This window comes from Myripristis murdjan, chromosome 22, assembly GCF_902150065.1.
Source record: "Myripristis murdjan chromosome 22, fMyrMur1.1, whole genome shotgun sequence".
In the NCBI taxonomy this organism is placed as follows: Eukaryota; Metazoa; Chordata; class Actinopteri; order Holocentriformes; family Holocentridae; genus Myripristis; species Myripristis murdjan.
Window position 1 is genome coordinate 6,376,414 of NC_044001.1, and position 20,097 is coordinate 6,396,510.

Below are 20,097 nucleotides of genomic sequence, written 5' to 3' on the forward strand. Positions count from 1 at the left end.
TTTTTTAAACAAGTGCCAGTGGGATGAGATAGTCCCATTTGTTTCCAAAGCAGTTTCTCTTATTTATGAAAATTTTCTGGGAATAAGTATAAATATAGTTAAACAAGGTGGAATGAGGCAGATCAGCCCACTAGGATTAGGAAAATGACACTTCACATGTTGATTAGCACTGGAGACAAGTGGGATTATCTCATCCCTCTGGCATTTTTTTTTCCACTTGTTTTTCATAAAAAAAAATATTTTAACACAGAATAAGAGACTATATGATTTTTCAAGATGCAGTTTATTTGCAAAGTTACACAAATGTGTGTCGTCCCAACCAAAAGATAAATGCTGAAAATGTCAAATTCTAGCAGCGGTCTTAAGAGGTAATCTTCCGTTCTGTCACTCAAAGGCGGCACAAAAATGAAGTCCTTTCGAGATCCTAAAAAGTGCTATCATTACTGCATAATTGCTCATTTGTACCTGTGCTTGTTTGCCAGGTGGTGATCACCATCAGAGAGTTCATAGTTTGCCCACCTTTTTATTTCTAACTGCAGCACTGGTGGTAAAGCCCCGGCAGAGACATTGCCATATGACCTAATTATCTCTCATTAGTGGCCTCGGTAATTACCGGGCCTTTTACAGCTCCATCTCCTCTGTCTCACCTAGGAGAGTTTTTCAATTAGGCCTGCCTCACAGCTCTGCCTGCCTCGCTTTCACAGCTAAGCCATACTGTCACCCGTGTAGCCATGCATGGCCAAGCGGACGGCATGGAAAGCTCCCGCATTAGAAAGAAGTGCTTCTCTACGGGGGTTTTTATTCCATCCATATCATTCGCCCATCAATTGGATATGACGCCGAGACAGCCTGAAGAGGTATCTTCTTCTAGTGGGGAAAAAAAACACTGAATGCTTGAGCATGGAGCAGATCATGAAAAACATACACACACACACACACACACACACAAAAAACAAACTATATATGTACTGAGGCACGTCTTCCATGTCTTAAACTGTGCTTGATATGCAAAATCTCAGACAGGATTTGAATGACAGAGCATGCCCCTACAACAACCGGTTTGTGAAACATGACTCGAAGCGGGGGGAAAAAAAATATAAAAAATACACCGAAGCAGTGGCCCCTGCATTATTCAGGTCAAGACACACTCAGATTCACGTTTATGTTCATGTGTCTTAAGGAGGAAGGAGCAGAGGAGGGAGCAGAGTGGCTGGAGGAGAGGAGGCTCCATGTTGTCGAGGAGGGGGCCGCGCAAATCACTCCACGCTCCCCTCCCCTCCACCTTATCATTTATCTCTCACTCCAAACCCCGGTGACAAATCACTCACCCTAATTAACGGGCCAGCGAGAAACACCAATCAATACTCTGGAGGGATAATTAACCCCTTATGTTCTCGATCCTCTCTGCAGAGGTGAAATTGAAATTGATTGCGATTACCTTTTGTTGGCTAATTGTGGCCCTCAGTCAGGTGAAGGAGGGTCGACTAATGGCATGCGCGCCTGTTATCGGGTGTCGGTGGGAGCGACGCCGGCCTGGTGAAGTGCAGCACTCCGCCGCAGAATGCTTTAAAGTGACACCTGCCAATTGACAGATGCTTTTATTTTTAAAGCCACACAAGACAAATTCGTACTCTGGCTGCTCCAAATGGCTGCTAGAGGTAGCTGTTTGAAAAATATATATATATATACACACATACACACACGTACCACAGCCAGATCCATGCTTGCATTTTGATTGGCTGAGAGGCATTGTGATGAGTGCCAATATCTCCTGGTAATGGCACTCCAACTGCATTTCTGCGCGTGTAGCATCACTCCCCGCTGTTTATACCTTCGATACCTGCGACTCAGCTGATACGAAGCACAAACAGTCTGCCAAACCGACTGCAGCAGCCACAAAGTACAACAAGCCCATAAAATTAGAAGGCTTTCAAAAAAATATGACTCTTGATTTAGTGTTGGGGAAAAACTTGAAGAACTTCTGGCCATACCCAAGTGCAACACGCCTGCAAGTTTCAGCCTCTAGAGGGCAGTGCAGCACAAGTTGTCTGGCGTTTGTGATTTAAAAATTGCAGTTTAACGAGGTCACCAATGAGGATCCGGCTTTATAAAAGTTGCAGACCTCTTGGACTCCCCACGAGCTTCTGTTGCACGATGCCACTTAGCTACAAAGCCAACATCTACACTGTGCAGCTATTTTTCTTTGCCGAATCATTTTCTCAGCAGCTAATCACAAAAAAACAAAAACAAAACAAAAAAAAAAAACGCCAGTAATGAATAAATAATGAAACTGGGGTGTAATCGCAGCAACACAGCTGAGATCGTGCTATGCCGTGCGATATCGGCGCTGATGTGCTGATCTACAGCTGACAATATCGCACGGCACAGCACAGCACAGCACTCCCTCTCTGTGTTATTTAATTATCTTCAGTCCTCATAAAACTTATAACATGTCAGTGAACTGCACACAGCACGCTCATGTTTACCCACCCAGCTGATCTGTGATCACTTTATATCGAAGGATGCTAAAAGAGAGACGAGAGAGGCAAAAGATCTGACAGTTTGTGATTTGCTCCTGTGTTTTGATTATTTTCTGTGGATGGAGATGAGCAGATACATGACTGGAATTTAACATGAGCTGGCAGGGAAAATCTATTGGGTCTCAATTAGGATGGGTAAGGCTTCTTCTTCTTCTTCTTTTTTTTTTTTTTTTTATACAAAACCTTGGTCTGTGCTGCTTTATTTACCAAAAATGTCTACATTTTAATCTGGGCTATCCCAGTGGGAATCTAACCCCTAACCCCTGGCAGTGTTAATATCACGCTCCACCAGCAGAGCTGTACAAGACCAAATGAGGGCTAACCAAAGCAAATGAAAGATGAGGCTTAAATTACTGCCCTACATTATCGAGCTGTAACAGCTACATATATTTGCATCATAGTTCCTATCAGAGAATCATGTCCCTTTCTGGAGGGGGTTGGATTTTTTTTGTTCCATTAATTCCTTCTTTTCCAGTCATGTTTTCCGACAATGAACGCTAATCACTACAGATTTCACAACATATAATCGATAAATATCCTAAGATGGTGTACAAGGGTCACTGTAGGGCAAGACAAAAAAATTACAGGGCCGGAAAGAAGAAAAAAAAATGAGAAAAGAACTTTCAAGATTAAAAAAGCATTTTTTTTCTCGTAAATTTGTTTTTTCTCGTAGATTTACCACTTTACCCTCGGAAATTCTGAGTTTTCTTCCTCTGAATATTACCCCTCATCCCCTGGCTCCTTCATTTTCTTTTTTCTCTCTAAAGGGACCCTTGTGCGCCATCATAACATCCCTCCATTTTCCAATTTGCATTATTACAGTGATGCAACACTGGTGTGAAGGAGGTTTGAAGTCTCTGAAAGTTCATTTTCATGTCACGGTGGAAAGAACGGAATCCAGTGGCCGGATAAAAAAAAAAATAGGAAAAGTGATACGGGAGTTGTTTGGGAAAAGATGAGCAGAAACGTGATGTTTATGTGTTAGACACGGAAAAATCACTCGTACGGTCCTTCAAACCAATCAGCCCATAACCACAGAAACATATTTAAGCAATGGGAGCTCTCATGGTTACATTCTCAGCATATCATTTGCATAACCGGCTTTTCTCTCTGAGTTAGTTAGCAAACTGAAATGTCTGATCTTGAGGCAGGTACAGCTTTGAAAGCCGCTGTGATAAACTATGACAGCTGGAGAGCTTTGGACAGAAATGTCTCTCACTGGCAGCTCGCAGATTAAAGAGTAATTAGCTATTGCACACTGCTGTTCAGAGCTGGCCGGTGAAAGGTGAGTCGGGGTTGATGAATGTGGATGCTCTCCCCTTATTAGCACAAATTATTAACACTTCGCCTTTGTTAGGAGAACGGTTTAACTGGCCATCAACCCGGGGGCCAACCTGGTGAGAACGGCCTCTACTGAGGGACGGCCCCCGAGGCGTCACGACTAAAATGCTTTCCGTGGTCCTCAAAAGTGCATTTTTTAATATTTGATGTGTTTATTTCACACCGTTGTGGTTTGTAAACAAGGTTCGCTTGAAATCTGAAAAACTGCAAACAAGGAAGACTTTCTCCAAAAATTTAACACAGCAGCTGTTGTGCTGACTCTAACTGGAAGAGGCAAGACGACGAGGAGCCGCTGCTGACTGAAACAAAAACTCGCCTCCCGAAACAGATTTCGAACACAAATTATCTGGCGAGAGTCGACAGGCAGTTGCGCTAAACTGGGTACAGCATCTAAAACCAAAGATTACAGTTTGGGATCAGACTGATAACCGACTGAGAGAGATTGAGTTGTGGATTAGCAGAAACAGACTTGGTTGTCACACTTGAGATTAATGGTGATGCGACAGAAAAGCAGAGGGGGCCCTTCTGTGCATGGGGCCCTAAATTTGTAGCTACACCCCTGTATCACCCCCACCCTCCAATCAATCAACCAATTACACATTTAAATCCAGTCAGCTACTTCATTATATCTATTTTTTACTCTAATAAAATAGCTTTGATTAACAAATTGTGATTAGACAGACACTTTTTTGAGCTGGTAGCGGACTGGGACGATGAAGACTAGAAGCTGATTCAGTAAATTCACACGATTTGAGTCAAGTGATGCATACATTTTGTTATTTTAGAGCTGTTTTTGGCATAGGTTTATTTTAGAAATAGTTGAATGTAAAAAACAGATGCACAGGCTAGATAAGCCAAGGGATTAAAATCACTTCCCCCTCTTAAATAACCTTGTTTATAGAGTGCATTTACATTTTGAGTAAAACAATACGGTTCTGATCAGTCAGGAATAAGCATGGTTTTAAATATTAATGGAGACTGTGTGGACTAAAACGCACAAGAGGCCTAATTCGCCTTTACAATAATTCACTATATGTTTACAATCAGGCAAAAATGATTAAAATATGCAATAATTAAGATCAGTGGGCAAAAACTTCCTCCCAAGGGGGATGACGAAGCTGGCTACTCCGTACCCTTGTGGCAAGCCGGTACAATAAGGTAATAAAAACGTTAAATGCTGTATGTCGGCTTTACAAAGTGTTGCCCGTTGCTCTGAGGAGGATTCCTATCGCACATGAGGCTTGGACAGAGTTTTAATCCTCTTAAACGTATGCAGTCATTGGGCAGCATGAGACATGACAGCTGTCATCCAACATATCAGAGGCTCTCGCTGTGAAAGGTAATGGCCAGTCAGGAGAGGATTGGACAAGCTTGCTTTCAGAGTGGATTCAACCTGCCCAAACTGACACGGCCGACACCGGGGGCCTGTCCTGAGTGACTGCAGCTTAGTGGGAGATGACATGACAAGCGCACACTGCTTTCTGCTGCACTCCCTCGCTGCCGCAAGTGACCCACTTTCCCCCTAATTGCAATTCCCTCTTTATAGCTGCAGTGCTGTGTACAAAGAAAATACCTTGAGAAAGGAGGATTCGGTGTGCAAGTAGACTGCGACAGCCGAGGAACAATGCAAGGGAAGTGCGTCTTCCTCCTGCAGGTTGCGGTTTCTCCATTAGCTTGAAAACATCATAATACACACGCTGCTGTATGGTATGTTACCAGTGCAACCTCTCTCGCTCCAGCATTTCAATCAGGTGGAGTTATTTCTTACGACACGCCTGTGGAAGAGTTAAGCAAAGGCCAAATGTGTCATGTTCTGTTTTCCCAAGGAGCCATAATGAACGGCGGTGCAAAAAAATATTGCCACGTCTGCTCAGCTGAATCCGAATTTTGGAATTATCATATTAAAACAGCGCACTCCAATTTTTATAGACTTCCCCCCATTGCGTGATCTGTGTTGTCGCGGGGGTAGTCGTGATGGAAGCATCGGTGAGTGGACGCAGGAGAGGCGATATTACTCATGCAGGAAGGGAGAGGATCACATGCAAAAGGGCCTCCTGGACACGCTGTCATTGACACAACAGAGCGCGCCGCACACGTCCTCCTGGGCCCTAGCTGCAGAACTGGGTCTATCAACCAATTATGACAGGCTGCCTGGTGGAGAGAAAACCTCACGTACTTCCTGTTTTCCTGCTGGGCCCCAGTGGCGGGGGATTCTCCACAAATGAATAATGCATCCTCTCCATTTAATTTGGAAAGCAGCCATAATGAGGCACTTTTGCACAGCACTTCCCGACTCTGGGCTCTCGCGTGCCACGAGCGCCGTGTGGCTGAATTAGACGACGTTTAAGGGCGAGATGCCGAAGACTTAATGGGCTGTGGTAAACTGGAAAAGCTGGAGACATACATAAAATTCATATTTTAACGGTGGTGCAAATTGACTGATTTTATTATCCAAATTAAATCAGAGTGGCAGCGGCCTGAAGAACAGAGAAATGAGCCTGTGCCGGAAGACTGCCGGTCTGAAGCTAAGCACTGATGGGGAAAACCTACATGGTGCAAGTAGATGAATAATTCTCCTCCCTCCCGAAATGGCGACAAAGTGCCATTGGGCAACAAAATTGAACACCCTTTCTCAGCAGCCGACAGTAAAACACTGTGGTACTGTTGATAAGTTCTCACTCAGTGTGCGCCCCTTTTTCCCAAGCTGCTGCTGTAAATGAAAACATATTTTAGTCAATTTCCCTGATCAAAAGGGTGATCCATTTTTTTTTTATGTTTGGTTTGTTTTTGTTTTTATGGGTTTTCTTCTTTTTGGCATATTTTACCTTCATTCCAGTTTAAAGTGGAAACGGACAGGATGAGAGGACGGATGGCGTGCAGTAAAAGTCCCAGGATGTCATGTTCATATGACGCACGCCTCATCCCTTTGGACCAGCAGGATGCCACGAAATGTATATGTGTTGCATTTAAATATCAATTAATCATTACCACATTCATTTTGAGACATTACTATTAATACCACAGTATCCATGGGGGGGATTTGTACTTTCCAGTGCAAACAGAGCTCGAAAATTCCTGTATTTCTTGCAACAAGTGAAAAATCAGTGGAAAAATCAGGACCAACATGTTTAGTCTACAGTTTCACCCTGAAACTGGCACTTTGGGAAGATGAAAAGAGCAGAACAAGGAGGTGGAGTGATGACCTACCACAGATCTCACTCCTGGCCTAGGTTAAATGGAGGGACATAGAACCATGGCCATATAGCAATATTTTCATTTATTCATTTATTTACTTGTTTCAATGGAAAATCAAACTTTTTGGCCTCCTGTCTGCATGAACAAAGTGTCTGTGGTCCTTATGTTTCACACCATTTTCCTCTTGTACAGCTTAGTCACACTGACGTTCCTGCTGCCTCTTTGCTCTTTTGTAGTGTGTCATTATTGGGACATTTTTAACCATAATTGTACTTGTAACTCTGCAGTCCCCTCTTAATCTGGATGCGCTGCCGTGTACAGCTGTGAATACTCTTCTGTGTCTTTGTCTCAGGCTCATATAGCAGAGACTTGTGCATTTTTGCATTCTCATGGGTACAGACAGTTTTGAAAATGCTCCAGTGTAAACAGATTTTTTTTTTTCTCTAAAAACTGCGAAATCAAGTTGCACTTTTAAAAATATCTGTATCCGTGCAGACGGGCCAGAGTCTAAATGTTCTTTTGCTATAAATGGGTCAGCAACTCTCTCGTACATTTGCTGAGGAGGAAGTAACATTTTGCAGCTTGTACTCAGAGCGAGACTCTGGTCAAAGAGGTCAACAATTAGGGAGAAGAAAGAGATAATGAGCTGGATTTATATCCGGTAATAGGCCTGGTGATATTATCACATTTGCTCAGAGTTGCTGAGATTATAGGAATGATGCATCTCAGCAGAGGCGGGTGATCCAGCTTCCTAGTATATAATTAAGATCTGAATATTTTATGTGTTGTTTGGTTTTAATTTTCAAAAACACAAAATTGTGCAATCCGTCCTGTGTGGCACAATACCTGTTAAGAAATCCAAAAGTTTGTGGTTAAAGATGGCGCTGTGTGAGCGGTAGCCTGTCGCAGTGTGTGTGAGAGGGCCCATGCATGTTATCCGCCTCTCTATCTTCGCTTTAAATAATGGTTTTAAGGAAAAATAAGATTGCCATCAGTGCAGAGGCAGATGGCATCCTGTTTGCCGTATAATCCCCTCTGAGTCGCTATCGGAGCATCAGGAGCATGTGGCCTTTTTCAGTCTAGACTAGTTTATCACTTAGCTTATTCACAGATCAACAAATCAATTTGTGGGGAAAAACAAAAAAGAGCCAAAAAGGCAGAAAACTGGAGATATGAAAGACCTTGTTTTCTGTTTTTTCATAAAGTTGTTATTTATTCGACTGTTTCCCCACAGACAGCACTGCACTGCCTTTCACTGATAATAAGCCCGACCGCAAACCTGCAGAGGAATCGCTCTGCAGAGAGAGCTTAATTAAGCCATAATTGACTTATATTTTCAATTAATTGGGTTGTTTGAAGTGGCGTGATAGTCGTCAGATTGACAAGCTATACCTTAAGATGCCAAGTGCCTGGCGCGTATTGGTTGAAATGTGAAAAAGATTGTCATTTTTCAACGGTGACAAAAAAAAAAGAGAAATAAATGGCTTGAAATTGGAAATCTAACGCGATTTGAGATGCTAAGAGAGAACATCTCTCTTCTGATGCCTCAGACTGGATGAGTCTGGGAGGGGAAGGGAGCTGCGTGTGTGTGTGTGTGTGTGTGTGTGTGTGTGTGTGTGTGTGTGTGTGTGTGTGTGTGTGTGTGTGTGTGTGTGTGTGTGTGCGTGCATGCATGTGTGAGACAGAGAGAGAGAGAAAGGCTTTGGGTTTGAGAGAAACCCAGGTAATTGGTGCTCACAGCATTATGGCAAAGCACCAACATCAGAAATTATCATTACTACATTCAAGCCATTAATTCAAGCTTAGCGGGTCAACACCCACATGTTTCAAACAAACATAATCTCTCTCCTGCATGATCTGAAGAATGCTGAAATACACAGATCACACAGATCTGTTGTGGCACTGTGAGTGGCATTTAGCTGTTATTGCTGCCTTCAATAAGGGGAGAGTTCCTCTTCCTCCTCTCCAACAGAAACTCCACTTAGCTTCGCCTGTGTGAGGAATGTTTGAAATTCAAGGCCAGCGCGCATGAAAGGGAATAGAAATGATGCCTAATGTATATGAATGGGAGCCGTGGCGTTCAGGTATTTCACACTGCATGCCCTGACAGAGGATAAAGTGAATAAGTCGTCAACTCACATTGAAATTCATATTGTATCCTTGGCTAGAGCCGAGCCCATTTTCTCCACCGTGCTCTCGCTATGAGCCATACAATAGTCGGAGAGACATCTAATGAGGCAGGAGAAAAATATTTAACAGGAAAATCCGTAAAGTCGAGAGCCGGCGTATTCAATGGCCAGTGTCTAAATTCAATGAGAAAATCTTTTGTTGAACCTCCGGGGGGGTTGGCGGTGGAACAAAAAGCAGGTAAAGGAGAGATTGAGCGAGTGACTCAGATGGGTTGTGACAATGTCAGCTTGGGTCCACTCAGCTTACGCAGTGAGGATCATGAGTGAAAATAAGGGCTGCTGGAGAGAAGGAAGGCAGGGGGAAAGGTTTATAACACACACACACAGAACGTTAGGTGGCAGACAAATCGTTAGACGAGGCGGTTTATGGCCCGGAGGTTGCTCGTTCTCCAATCACGGCTGGGAAAATCCGACCGGGACAAGTGAGGACGACACCGAGGTTGCAGGTGCTGGGAACGACGCTCGGCTGGATGTTGCCCCCTCGACTCGACAACCATTTTCAAACTGACACTGTCCTGGAAACACTATAGCTCAGGACAGTCCTATGGAAAAATCTGCTCCGGCAATATTCCTGCTCAGGACATGGTGAAATTCGTGGGAATGTTTCTTTGGCGTGAACCAATCACAGCATCTGAGTATCTTTTTTGGTGCACTTGTACTTTTTGGAGTATTTTTTTGAAGGCCAGTGTTTTTGCTTGTGCTTCAGTCCATTTTGTCCTTCACTACATTTGAAATCAGGTCCATTACAGAGAACAAATGATCATTGGAAGATTGTGGAGCCTTTCACAATAAAAGCTCAGTCAGCAAAGATAAGAAGAGAAATGCACATTTTGTCGTTTCCAAATTGCCAAAATAAGGTGCTCTATGAAAATTTGCAGCTGGTAAATGGGTGGAATAAGTGTGGGGAAAAAAGGCGATGAGGACAATGTAGACTCAGCCATCATATTATGTGCTTATTCCACATTTATCAGTTGAGTCTACATTGTCCTCAATTCAATCAACCCTCGGCAGTTTTGCGTAATGCACCTTTAAAAGAATGCAGTTTGCAGCACGCTCTCTCCTCCTTTTCTGGAAAAAAAAATCCCAGCTAACACAGTTACTGTTTGGAAAAAGTAACTCAGTCACTTTCACTCCCTTTTTCATTTTACTTATGTAGATTTTTACAGCAGAATTTCGACTTAAGTGAAACATCAGCAGAGCTCGTCCTCGCGTCGTCGGGCGTTCCTGCCCCAAGCAAAAGCCTCACGAGATGAAACAGCTGTTAAATGTTAGTGCACAACAAACGTCAAAGCTTTTAGTCATCAATCGAGTCGCTACTTGACTTGATTTTTAGTGTTATGCTTGTTAACTTTGGCTAATGGAAAATGAGATGGTGAAGACTTTATCTCCAAGGTTACAGACTTGTATTTGCATTTGTATGTGAAGACTTTACTTTCCCCTTTTGCCTACGATCACGGTCCAACATCGCAGCTGCACCAAACCCATTTTACGATACACAACCTTGTCACTCAAATTCAGCTAAAGGACGGCTGCATATCTCGGCCTTATTGAGAGGGCACTTTGGGTTTGGACAGCACTGTTGAGCTCGATTTGTGGCTTTTGGTGAGGTGGCCTCTGAAGATGATTGCACAAGCTTTTCTTTTACCTTTTCTTATAAAATCTGCAAGTTTGACGGTGAAAATGTCTGGAAAATGGTAAGATTTGCACAGACTATGGCTTGTGTGAATGACAAAATGTTCCTGAAATTTATTGTGTGTGCGTGCATAAGATTCCCTTGCATTTCCAGAAACGTAGATCCTTTAATGTGCCGGGATGTGTGTTTGAAAGTGGCTGATGGCTACGACAGGTTTTTCACTTTGGCCCACTTGCAGCTCTGCCTCCTGCCGGGTGACCTGCCGTCCTACAGAGAGTAAGATGATGTGGAACGGGATACAAATTAAGTTTGTTTTGCTGCTATTCTTGGAACTTTATGGACTCGCATTACCATTCACCCTCCTTACCGCAGCTGTTCTCCATCCGGTGCCGTCGAAGCCTAAAAGTCATCCCAATAACCACAGTGGCCGATTTCCCAGATTAACACACCTTCAGTCAGATTAACCAGTGATATTCGATGCTTTAGACTCCTCTCTTCATCTTAACCTTAATCCCAGCTCTAACCTATAACCCTGAAGTGGCCTCTTTTCAAAGCAGGCTACAGGCTAGCCGTGTGACTGCATCACGCAATGAGAAAATTTGCACATGAAAGTCACACATGCCTGCGTAAAAACTTCTACACAGCCATTTCACTTTTTCTTAGTTGACTTTCTCTTTTTTGCTAATCCGCTGTTTATGATGTGGAGATCGGTGACAAGTTTGTATTGATAACCCTGTGTACAAAACAAACTGAATTTCGAACCGAACTCTCGCAGGCATAGAGGCAAAACATGCAGCACACACAGACCTAGAGAAAACTGCTTCGAAATCCTGTGTATTTCATCTGCACTTGACACGAGCGCGGGGCAGCCTTCAAACAGCTGTTTGCAAGCAAAGATGGAGCTCCTGTGCCTGCGTGTCACTAATTAGATGCAATTACAGACGGGCTGCACACACATGAAAACAATCTCTGCAAACTGTTTGTTTGATGTCTCGCTGCTCATTTAAAACAGTTTCAAAGCAACAACTATCCTGATTTCTTAGTTTTGCTGAGTTTCTGCTGTGCTGTCGCCATTTATCTTCTCTGGGGCGCAGACTTGAAACACTCACGATGCCCGGATCCAGACTGCCCCCTAGTGGCAGCACTGGCCACTCCAATCTGACACTACATTGGGTTGTGAGTGTGTGATTCATCATGGAAGTGAGTGTAACTGGGAACACTGGGTGCTTGAGCGCTCTGTGTCCACGTTAACTGAGAGGTTTTATTCCAAGATGACAAATCCACAAAGCAGTTTCTTCCCGGAGTTAATAAGTGCTGATTTTTTTTTTGTCGTTGGCAATGATTTGGAGCTGTCAGGTGTTGACAGGAGAGCTGTTTGTCCACTCAGAGAGCTGATACGGCGGTGAGGCGGCTGTTCAAACTCAAGTGTTAAATTAAATGTGACGGGTGCGGACTTATATAAAGACTGGCACCGCGCTGATTTTTACACTCTCCGAGGTAAATTAAAACTGATGCTTTTTGCTGTCGACTCATGCAAAAATGACTCCGCTGCTAAGTGAGCTGAATAATAAACTAGGAAAATAGTGTACTTATTCACAAAAAAAAAAAAAAAATGCAGATGGCGTGCACTTTTGATGTATAATACACCTGGAGAGCTGGTGGCATACCTACCTCTTTGGCAGTGTTGCACAAAAGCCTTGCCTTGCCACACCACCACCAGCTTTATCTTCATGCAAACTTCGGTTTTTCAAAGTCGGAAAAAAAAAAAGTTGTCTGTGCAAAACTCTAAGCAGTCTAAACACAAGTTGGTGAGAGTTTGTTATCCTCCACAACGTCCTTCACTCCACCCAAGGCGGGTGTGGTACAGAGGAACAATAGTGCCATCCCCTGGGCTTCAAGTGATGTTCACCTCGTGCTGATTCTGATGTGTCTTCCACTACAGATGTGTTACGCTTAAAAAAATATATATAGTTTTGTTGACTATTTTGCATTTTGAGGTGGAGTTTCCTGTTTTTTTTTTCCCCACCACTAGACAGGCACAAACTGTAAATCCTTGTTTTATCATTCTAAACTGGTACAATCCCCAAGGTTTCAGTGTTAGAAATGTGGTTTATCCTCGATTTCATGGGGCAGGAGTGTCAAGGAACACAATAAAAATAAACATTCATACGTATATGCATATTTGATTTGAATTTGGTAATATATACAGTATGTAGTCCATATGTGCAGGTATAAATGTATGTATGTTTTTCTTTATTTTTGTTTATCTGTTGTTACTTATTATCTGTATATACTGTTTATAGTGTAAATTATGCTTCATATCTTGCTATCCACTTTGCTGCTGTAATACGTGAAATTTCCCCACCGTGGGACTAATAAAGGAATATCTTATCTTATTTTATCTTATCTTGTTTTGTTTATCTGGTTACTCACTATGCAATGCTGTTTGTCATGTTTAGTGTCTTATAAGCCCATGCGGGTTGGGCACCTTGAGTGCACGACACTTAAATAAAAATTCAATTCAATTCAATTCAATATAGCATGCATGCCTTGGATAATGCTTGAATTTATTTATTTATTTTTTTAAATTTTTGATAGAAAAAGAAAGGAGAAGATTAAAGTTTCTAGGATCAAAATCACTTTTCAACAATCACCTCTCGGGCTTGGATTGGATGTGGAAGCTATAAGAGTGTGTCGTGAGAGCGGGAGGAGCAGGAGCGGCTGGCGTCACGGGGAGCCGCAGTCGGAGGTACAACACATACAGGAATACGATTTGTTTTTTTTGTTGTTGTTGTTGTTGTTGTGTCTGGATGTTGCTGTTGTTGTTGTCACCGTGGCCCGTTTTGTTCTTGCCGCTGCGTGCTCTGTGTTCGTCTCGTCTGTGTGTGTGTGTGTGTGTGTGTGTGTGCATCCTGTAGCGTGGCTTTACCATCTTTTCATCTCTCGTTTTTTGTTTTTTTTTTTTCCCTCCATATCTGTCAAGAACCATGACATTTCTGTCCAAAAGTGACTCCAGTCGTTTCTTATTTTACTTGACTCCTGCAGCTTGTTATTCTGATATGATGCAAACTTAACCGCTCATGTGTCAAAGCCAAAATTCTGTATTTTTTTTTTTTTGCCCCCTGCCATTCCTTCTATTTATGCACTGCGGAGAGTTATTAAAAGGCACAGTTAAGGCAGTAATGTACACTACACTTCATTCATACTCCAAGAATACCGGAGATGCCTTGGCAGCCGCTAAGAGAGATCCAAAAAAAGAGATTTAATAGGACTTTTTAGACACTCGACCAAAAAAAAGAGTCAAGCCTGCTTTCCCAAGGTCAGACTCCATATTAATCTTTCAAGCACCACGGTGAATTTGATAAATAGCGATATTTTATGCTGAGATAAAGGGTTTTGCTGGCCTCTTCAACTGCACACATTCATCTATCAAATTCCACTTTCTGCAGTCCGTTTTGACGAAGTGGATGTGAGCCGGGGCGTCCCACGCGTGCCGGCAAGCTCAAACCGCCGGCTGAGATGTTTACCACACACACACACACACACACACACACAGAACTTGAAACGGCAGCTGCCAGGAGTGCATTCTTCTTCTGCAATCAGAGAAATGTCAGCAAAGGTTACCCACAGTCACCCGGTTGGCTCGGCTTGTTTGGAGCAGAAAGGTTGGTGCCGGCTGAACCTTTCGGCACCAATTACGCCTCGGGGCTACGATGATCCGCCTTAAAATCGGACATCGGGCGGCAGCTCGGCGATGCGGCCGCTCTCGGCGCACACACACAGAGGTTTTAAAAGAGGGAACTCCAACGTGGCGGCTATCTTACAGCGGGAGTCACTTGGCCATGTAGGCTGCCACTTCCTTTTCCAGGCTCTGGGCGAAGCGGTGGTTGAGGAAGAGGAGCTGCCCGTGAGGAAGCAGGCGGCTGAGCAGAACATCGATGCGGTCGCTCCTCAGTAGCACCTGGATGGCAAATGTGGTTAATGAGGACCGAGTGGAGTGAGGTTTATTTTATTTTTTTTTTTTTATGATCACTGTTAATTAAAACTAGAGCAGCAATAAAATCTGTATGAGCGCAATCTTATTTCATCACCGCCGCCTTGTGTTTTATCGCCGGCTCTGTAATGTGTAATGAGTTGCTGCTGTTGGGCGTTTTGACTGACACTCCTGCACTCCCCACACAAGTCAATAAAGTTTGACTGAACTGGCTCCTATATAATGAGGTGGGCTATCCCTGTCCTCTTTTTTGTCTCCGATTCAATCCGAGTCATTAGGGCTGACTATCTGCCAATAATGAGCCCTGATCCAAAATTTGTCACTAAATTAGTTCGCCATTAAACAGCCGCGCACTGTGAGCCGTCACTGTGATCATCCTAGAAATCAGAAAAACTAAATCAAACATGCAACAGCTGCAATACGAGTTGCAAATTATTTTAACTACCGCTCTTTAAACTTTTATAAATGGTGTGCAAACAGTTAGCAGATGCTTTCTTATGCACTATAACAAAAAAAGGTAAGCACAAATTACAACTCTGATGTCTATAAACAGTGAATTCACTTTTTGTGGAGTTACACTCCAAAACTGTGACTTCACTTTTAAAACTCTTTTTTTTTTTTTTTTTTGGTGCAAATGTTAATAATAGCCTTGTGTAGTAGTGTGCTTACCACTACCGTGTGTGCATTAGGAAGCATTTGTTAACACTTTCAACACTATTTATTTATAAAGGCGGTAAGAATGAAATGATGTTGCAGCCGACAGTGTGGCTCCGTTACTTCCATCTTTACTTTCTTGTCGTTGTCACCAAGTTCAAAAACTGGAGTATAAAAATAAATCTCTTTTCATTACACTAACACTGAGAGCAGCTCTGCGTCTGCTCGCCCTGGAAATATTTGCATTTGGCTTTCTACCGCCTGCAATTTAACATTTATTCCACGGTAATGGCACAAGTCGCTTCCTTCCACAGTCGAGGTGTCACTGCCATAAGTGCACTGCTCTACATGGAGCAAAGGGGAAGAAAGTAAGTAAGTGCATGAGGATTTGATTGGTCGATCCATCAACCTTCGCCTGTTCAGCTCATTATGAATCCCACTTCTGTTGTGGACAAGGTATGACCGCGTGGTTTACGTTTGCCAGTGTCCTGTCATTTTTCTCTCTTTCTGCTTTTCTTTTTTCGCCCTGATGAGGTCTGATTGTATTGTGACTCTGTTCCCACCCCCCCATTCTACCTACCAACTTCATGATTTGTATGGTTTTACACTTGTATTGTTGTCACTTTATTGCACAAATAAATAAAAATGAATAAAGGGCAAATAGGCAGTGGGCACAACAGAAGTCCTGTCCAATCCCAGCGCTTGTGGGCGCGTCTTGCCCAGAACTGTTTGATAATGAAGTGCTCATCAATGATGCAGCCTTTAAGCAGTGCAGATGCTTCACTAAACAGTTTTATTTGACTATATTATTATATAAAAACACATTTTGTCAGACTAATTCACAAAATGGGGCTGGAGCAGAGAGGCGTGTCCCATCTCAGCTAATTAAGACACTTCAGATTCACTTTATTTGCCAAATCAAATTCTGGTATCAGGTGTGGACACTTCTCTGGTCACAGAAAGTGCTGAATCAAAATGTTAGAGAGAAATCCGAAAATGGTTTCTTTTGGTATAAAGCAGCAAAGACCGGCCAAGTTGATAAACATGTGTGTGTCTAACAGGATTACTGAGTACTGAAACTGAATTTTTTCAAACCGGTGCCTCTCGCTGCCTTTAGGAGCTGCACAGTGAGGCTTTAATAGTCAGGTGCTAATAAAACCGAATTAGTATTTATTTAATGAGAAAAAAGCAAACTATCATTTTAAATTTGTGAAATTCAAGTTAAATTTTTCACACTTTTCTTTGGCCGTGGTGGTACCGTCGCTCACCTCGCTCCCGGGCCCCAGCATGTGCAGGTGCTCCAGGCAGTGGCGGGTCAGGTTGCGCAGGGTCCCCTCGGCCAGCAGAAGGTTTTCGTGCGGCTCACACACCAGCGTGAAGCCCAGGCTCTGGACGCCCAGCCACAGCACGCTCATCTCCCCGGGGAAGGGCTCTCCGGCTCGGAGCCGCAGGACGCCGCTGTCGGCCTCCTGCAGGGCCACCACCTCCTCGCCCGGGACCGTCTCCACCAGCACCCTCCCTGAGGCGTCCCGGGACAGGGCAACCGCACTCCGGACCTGCCTGAGGAATAAAAGGTGAACGCTGAGCTGAATCGACACATGCTGGGACTTTTATGCCATTTTCAGGTGTTTTTTCCAGATGTTTTCCAAGTTATTATTTCTTATCAGGTGCTTTTTTATGCCTTTGAATGCCCTTTTTTTTTATACTAAATGTACTACACAAATAAATTTGCTGGCCAGGGACCATCTGTAGGTGAACTTGAAGAGATGAAGAGTGAAGCATTATTTCACACTGAAAACCAGAGTCCAGAGGTCAGCCTTCCTGCCCCCGTCCTGCTTTTGATCATTAAAGGTGACACATGAAAAAAAAAAAAAAAAAATCATTATCATATTAATTGCGACATTAGTCAAATTACTGTAAACAAACAAGGCCACTGCTGAAATTGTTTTCTTTCGTTTTTTTTTTTTTAATTCGGTGCCATCAGGTTGGATTTCACAGGAAATCTGCTGGATTGCTTAAAAGCACAATAGGAAGTGGAAGGTGTTGTTGAGATGCAGATGGGAGTTAAAAGCTTTCGCAGTTTCCGGAAATAGCAGGTAGTGCAATGAACTAAACGCCGAGGGGAAGCTCGCTTCTTCACAGCGTGTTTATCCTCACCAGGAGGCGAGGACTGAGCAAACACACATCCTTTTTAGCACGGGAAGCAAGGGGGTTTATGGGAAATGCGGTCGCAATTTTCAAAGACGGCAGCAGGAGTTTTTTTCTCACTGCATTATCTTTGCATTTTTTTTTTTGAGTTCCTCCCTTTCCACTGCATGTTTAATGGTGGGACAAACGTGTAACAGCACACCCAGAATACTGTTGACATTTCTGAGTATACTGCATTTTCAAACTTTTAGAATGTGATTTCACAATATGTGCAAAATGGTTTGAGTAGTTTTATTTATTTAAGTGTAAACGGCAATGTGTTGAACTCCCTTTTGCACTGCATAATTAGATCCACAATGCACACTGCCTTTTTAATTAGGTTTGGATAATATGCACATCTCTGCTGATTGGGTAACACCTCTGACACACCCACCACATAAGAGAAAGCAGACCTCAGCACCTGTTGCACGCCGTTTCCAGGAAACATGACACTCAAGTCAGAAACTGTTGCAAAACGTGCACGTCGAGCGGGCCCCCGGGCTCATCCCGCTTCACTGCTACAGTGCCACCTAGTGCACACGTTCATAAAGACAACCACCTCCGTGTTAAATCCATGCATGACACTTATGCAGACTGTCACTCAGCCTATAGAGGACAGCAGCATGTTCTCATTGGTTTACACTAATCACACCAAGGTGTCACAATCAATTTCAAAAAGCGACACATGGCACCTTTAATGGCGCTTGAGCACAACCGCCCCCTGATGGTCTAAGGACAATTTCTGTTGGTGCATCCCAACAACACCTGATGGTTTATTCATATTTTATGTCACGTTGTGCATTTCATTAATCTCCTAGCAGACATAATTCATTATGCAGGATGTAAAGTCACACTTTCATCCACTATAGCCTGCAGTAATAGATTCTGTAAGTCAAACAGATAAAATAAATAAATAAATAAATAAATAAATAAATAAAATTGGGTTAACAGCCTGACAAAGTGGCTGCTAGGGAAACGCCATCCAGCACCATCTGGTTGCTGGTGATTTCACAGCCTGCCAGTCATAACAGCGTGTCAGACACCGGCCACATCACCGCTGACACCGGCCCCGTTAATGATGCTGCTCATTGTCCTCCGGTAACGGCGGGTCAGGCTCCGCGGCGGTGTTGTCAGGTTATTAGTGCGGCTCACTCGCTCACCTCGCCACCGCTAGCAGCTTCTCCGTGTGCAGGAGGCGCCGCTCGTCCGGCCGGAGCTCCAGGCCCTCGCCGGCTCCAAACACCCGGGAGTACAGCACCCGGCTCTCGGCGGCGCTCAGGGCGCTCACCGGGCAGACCGTGTGGATCAGGAAGCTGTGGACCATGTTTCCTCCGCGACGTTTGGGCGACACGGAGCTTCTTTAATGCACTTTGATGCACCACTAGAAGCGATGATGAGTGTCCATATGAGTGTGTTGTCCGCGGATACTTCCGTGTTTGTCATGTGACCGCCCCCCCATCCGCTGTTGTTGTTGTTTTATTGTTAAACCAGTAGATGGCGCTCGTGTGATTAAAGTGTTTCTGTTCTCCATTATGTATTGTAAACTGTGAATATGTAACATCCTAACAAACTCTCTCTCTCTCTCTCTCTCTCTCTCTCTCTCTCTCTCTCTCCATTCAATTCAATTCAATTCAATTCAATTCAATGGGGCTTTATCAGCACAGGAAACAGATGTGTACATTACCAAAGCAAGTGTGAAATAAAAATAACAGAAAAAGTGCACATAAACAGGAGACTTGTGATTTTTGCTGTATCTACAGTCTATATAAAAATAGATGAATACATATTTATTATGTACTTATACTTTTTTTTTTTTTTTATTTAACTTTTATTTAACCTTTATTTAAGCAGGAGAGGCCCATTGAGAGAAAAAAAAAAACTCTTTTACAAGAGCGTCCTGGACAAGACAGCCAGCAGCGTTGCAGATATTAAAAAAAAAAAAAAAAAAAACATATTACAGGTTACATTAAAAAAACAGGAAATAGATGACAGAATAATAAAAATCAAATGTATTCATCAGGCATCATCACAAGACATCGACAGCACAGATCATATAAAATCACAGTGAATCAGTCAAAACATCTGCAGCCAGATCACATAAAATCAAATAGAAAATTATAGACTTTCAATTAAAATAAATGATATAAATACAAATACATGAGACCTAAATGAACACTGCAATCTTCTTTTCTTCTATTTCCTTCAAATGAGTGTATTTAAAGATCTGTGTGTGTCTGTACAGTCAGTGTGTCTGTGTGCAGCGGTCAGTGTAAACGGTCAGTGCGGGACACACACAGTCACACTGACAGTCCATTAGACGCTGCTCTCCAGTCACAGCAGCTCAGGAGTCTCGCCCCTGTGTTT

The 20,097-nt window shown here is 43.2% G+C and overlaps 1 protein-coding gene across 2 annotated transcripts; it reads right to left on the reverse strand.

Moving 5' to 3' along the window:
• Positions 1 to 315: 315 nt before the first annotated feature.
• On the reverse strand, positions 316 to 19,183 carry ap5s1 (adaptor related protein complex 5 subunit sigma 1). 2 transcript variants are annotated; one of them, XM_030045021.1, is made up of 4 exons: positions 18,894 to 19,183; positions 16,815 to 17,106; positions 14,723 to 14,859; positions 316 to 867 (listed from the first exon to the last, which is right to left on the reverse strand). In XM_030045021.1, the coding sequence occupies exons 1-3, from the start codon at positions 19,055 to 19,057 to the stop codon at positions 14,731 to 14,733; spliced, it is 585 nt and encodes a 194-aa protein (XP_029900881.1). In that variant the 5' UTR covers positions 19,058 to 19,183; the 3' UTR covers positions 316 to 867; positions 14,723 to 14,730. The 2 variants fall into 2 exon arrangements, with proteins under 2 accessions (XP_029900881.1, XP_029900880.1); XM_030045020.1 differs by lacking the exon at positions 316 to 867 and having other exon boundaries at positions 13,881 to 14,859.
• Positions 19,184 to 20,097: the final 914 nt, after the last annotated feature.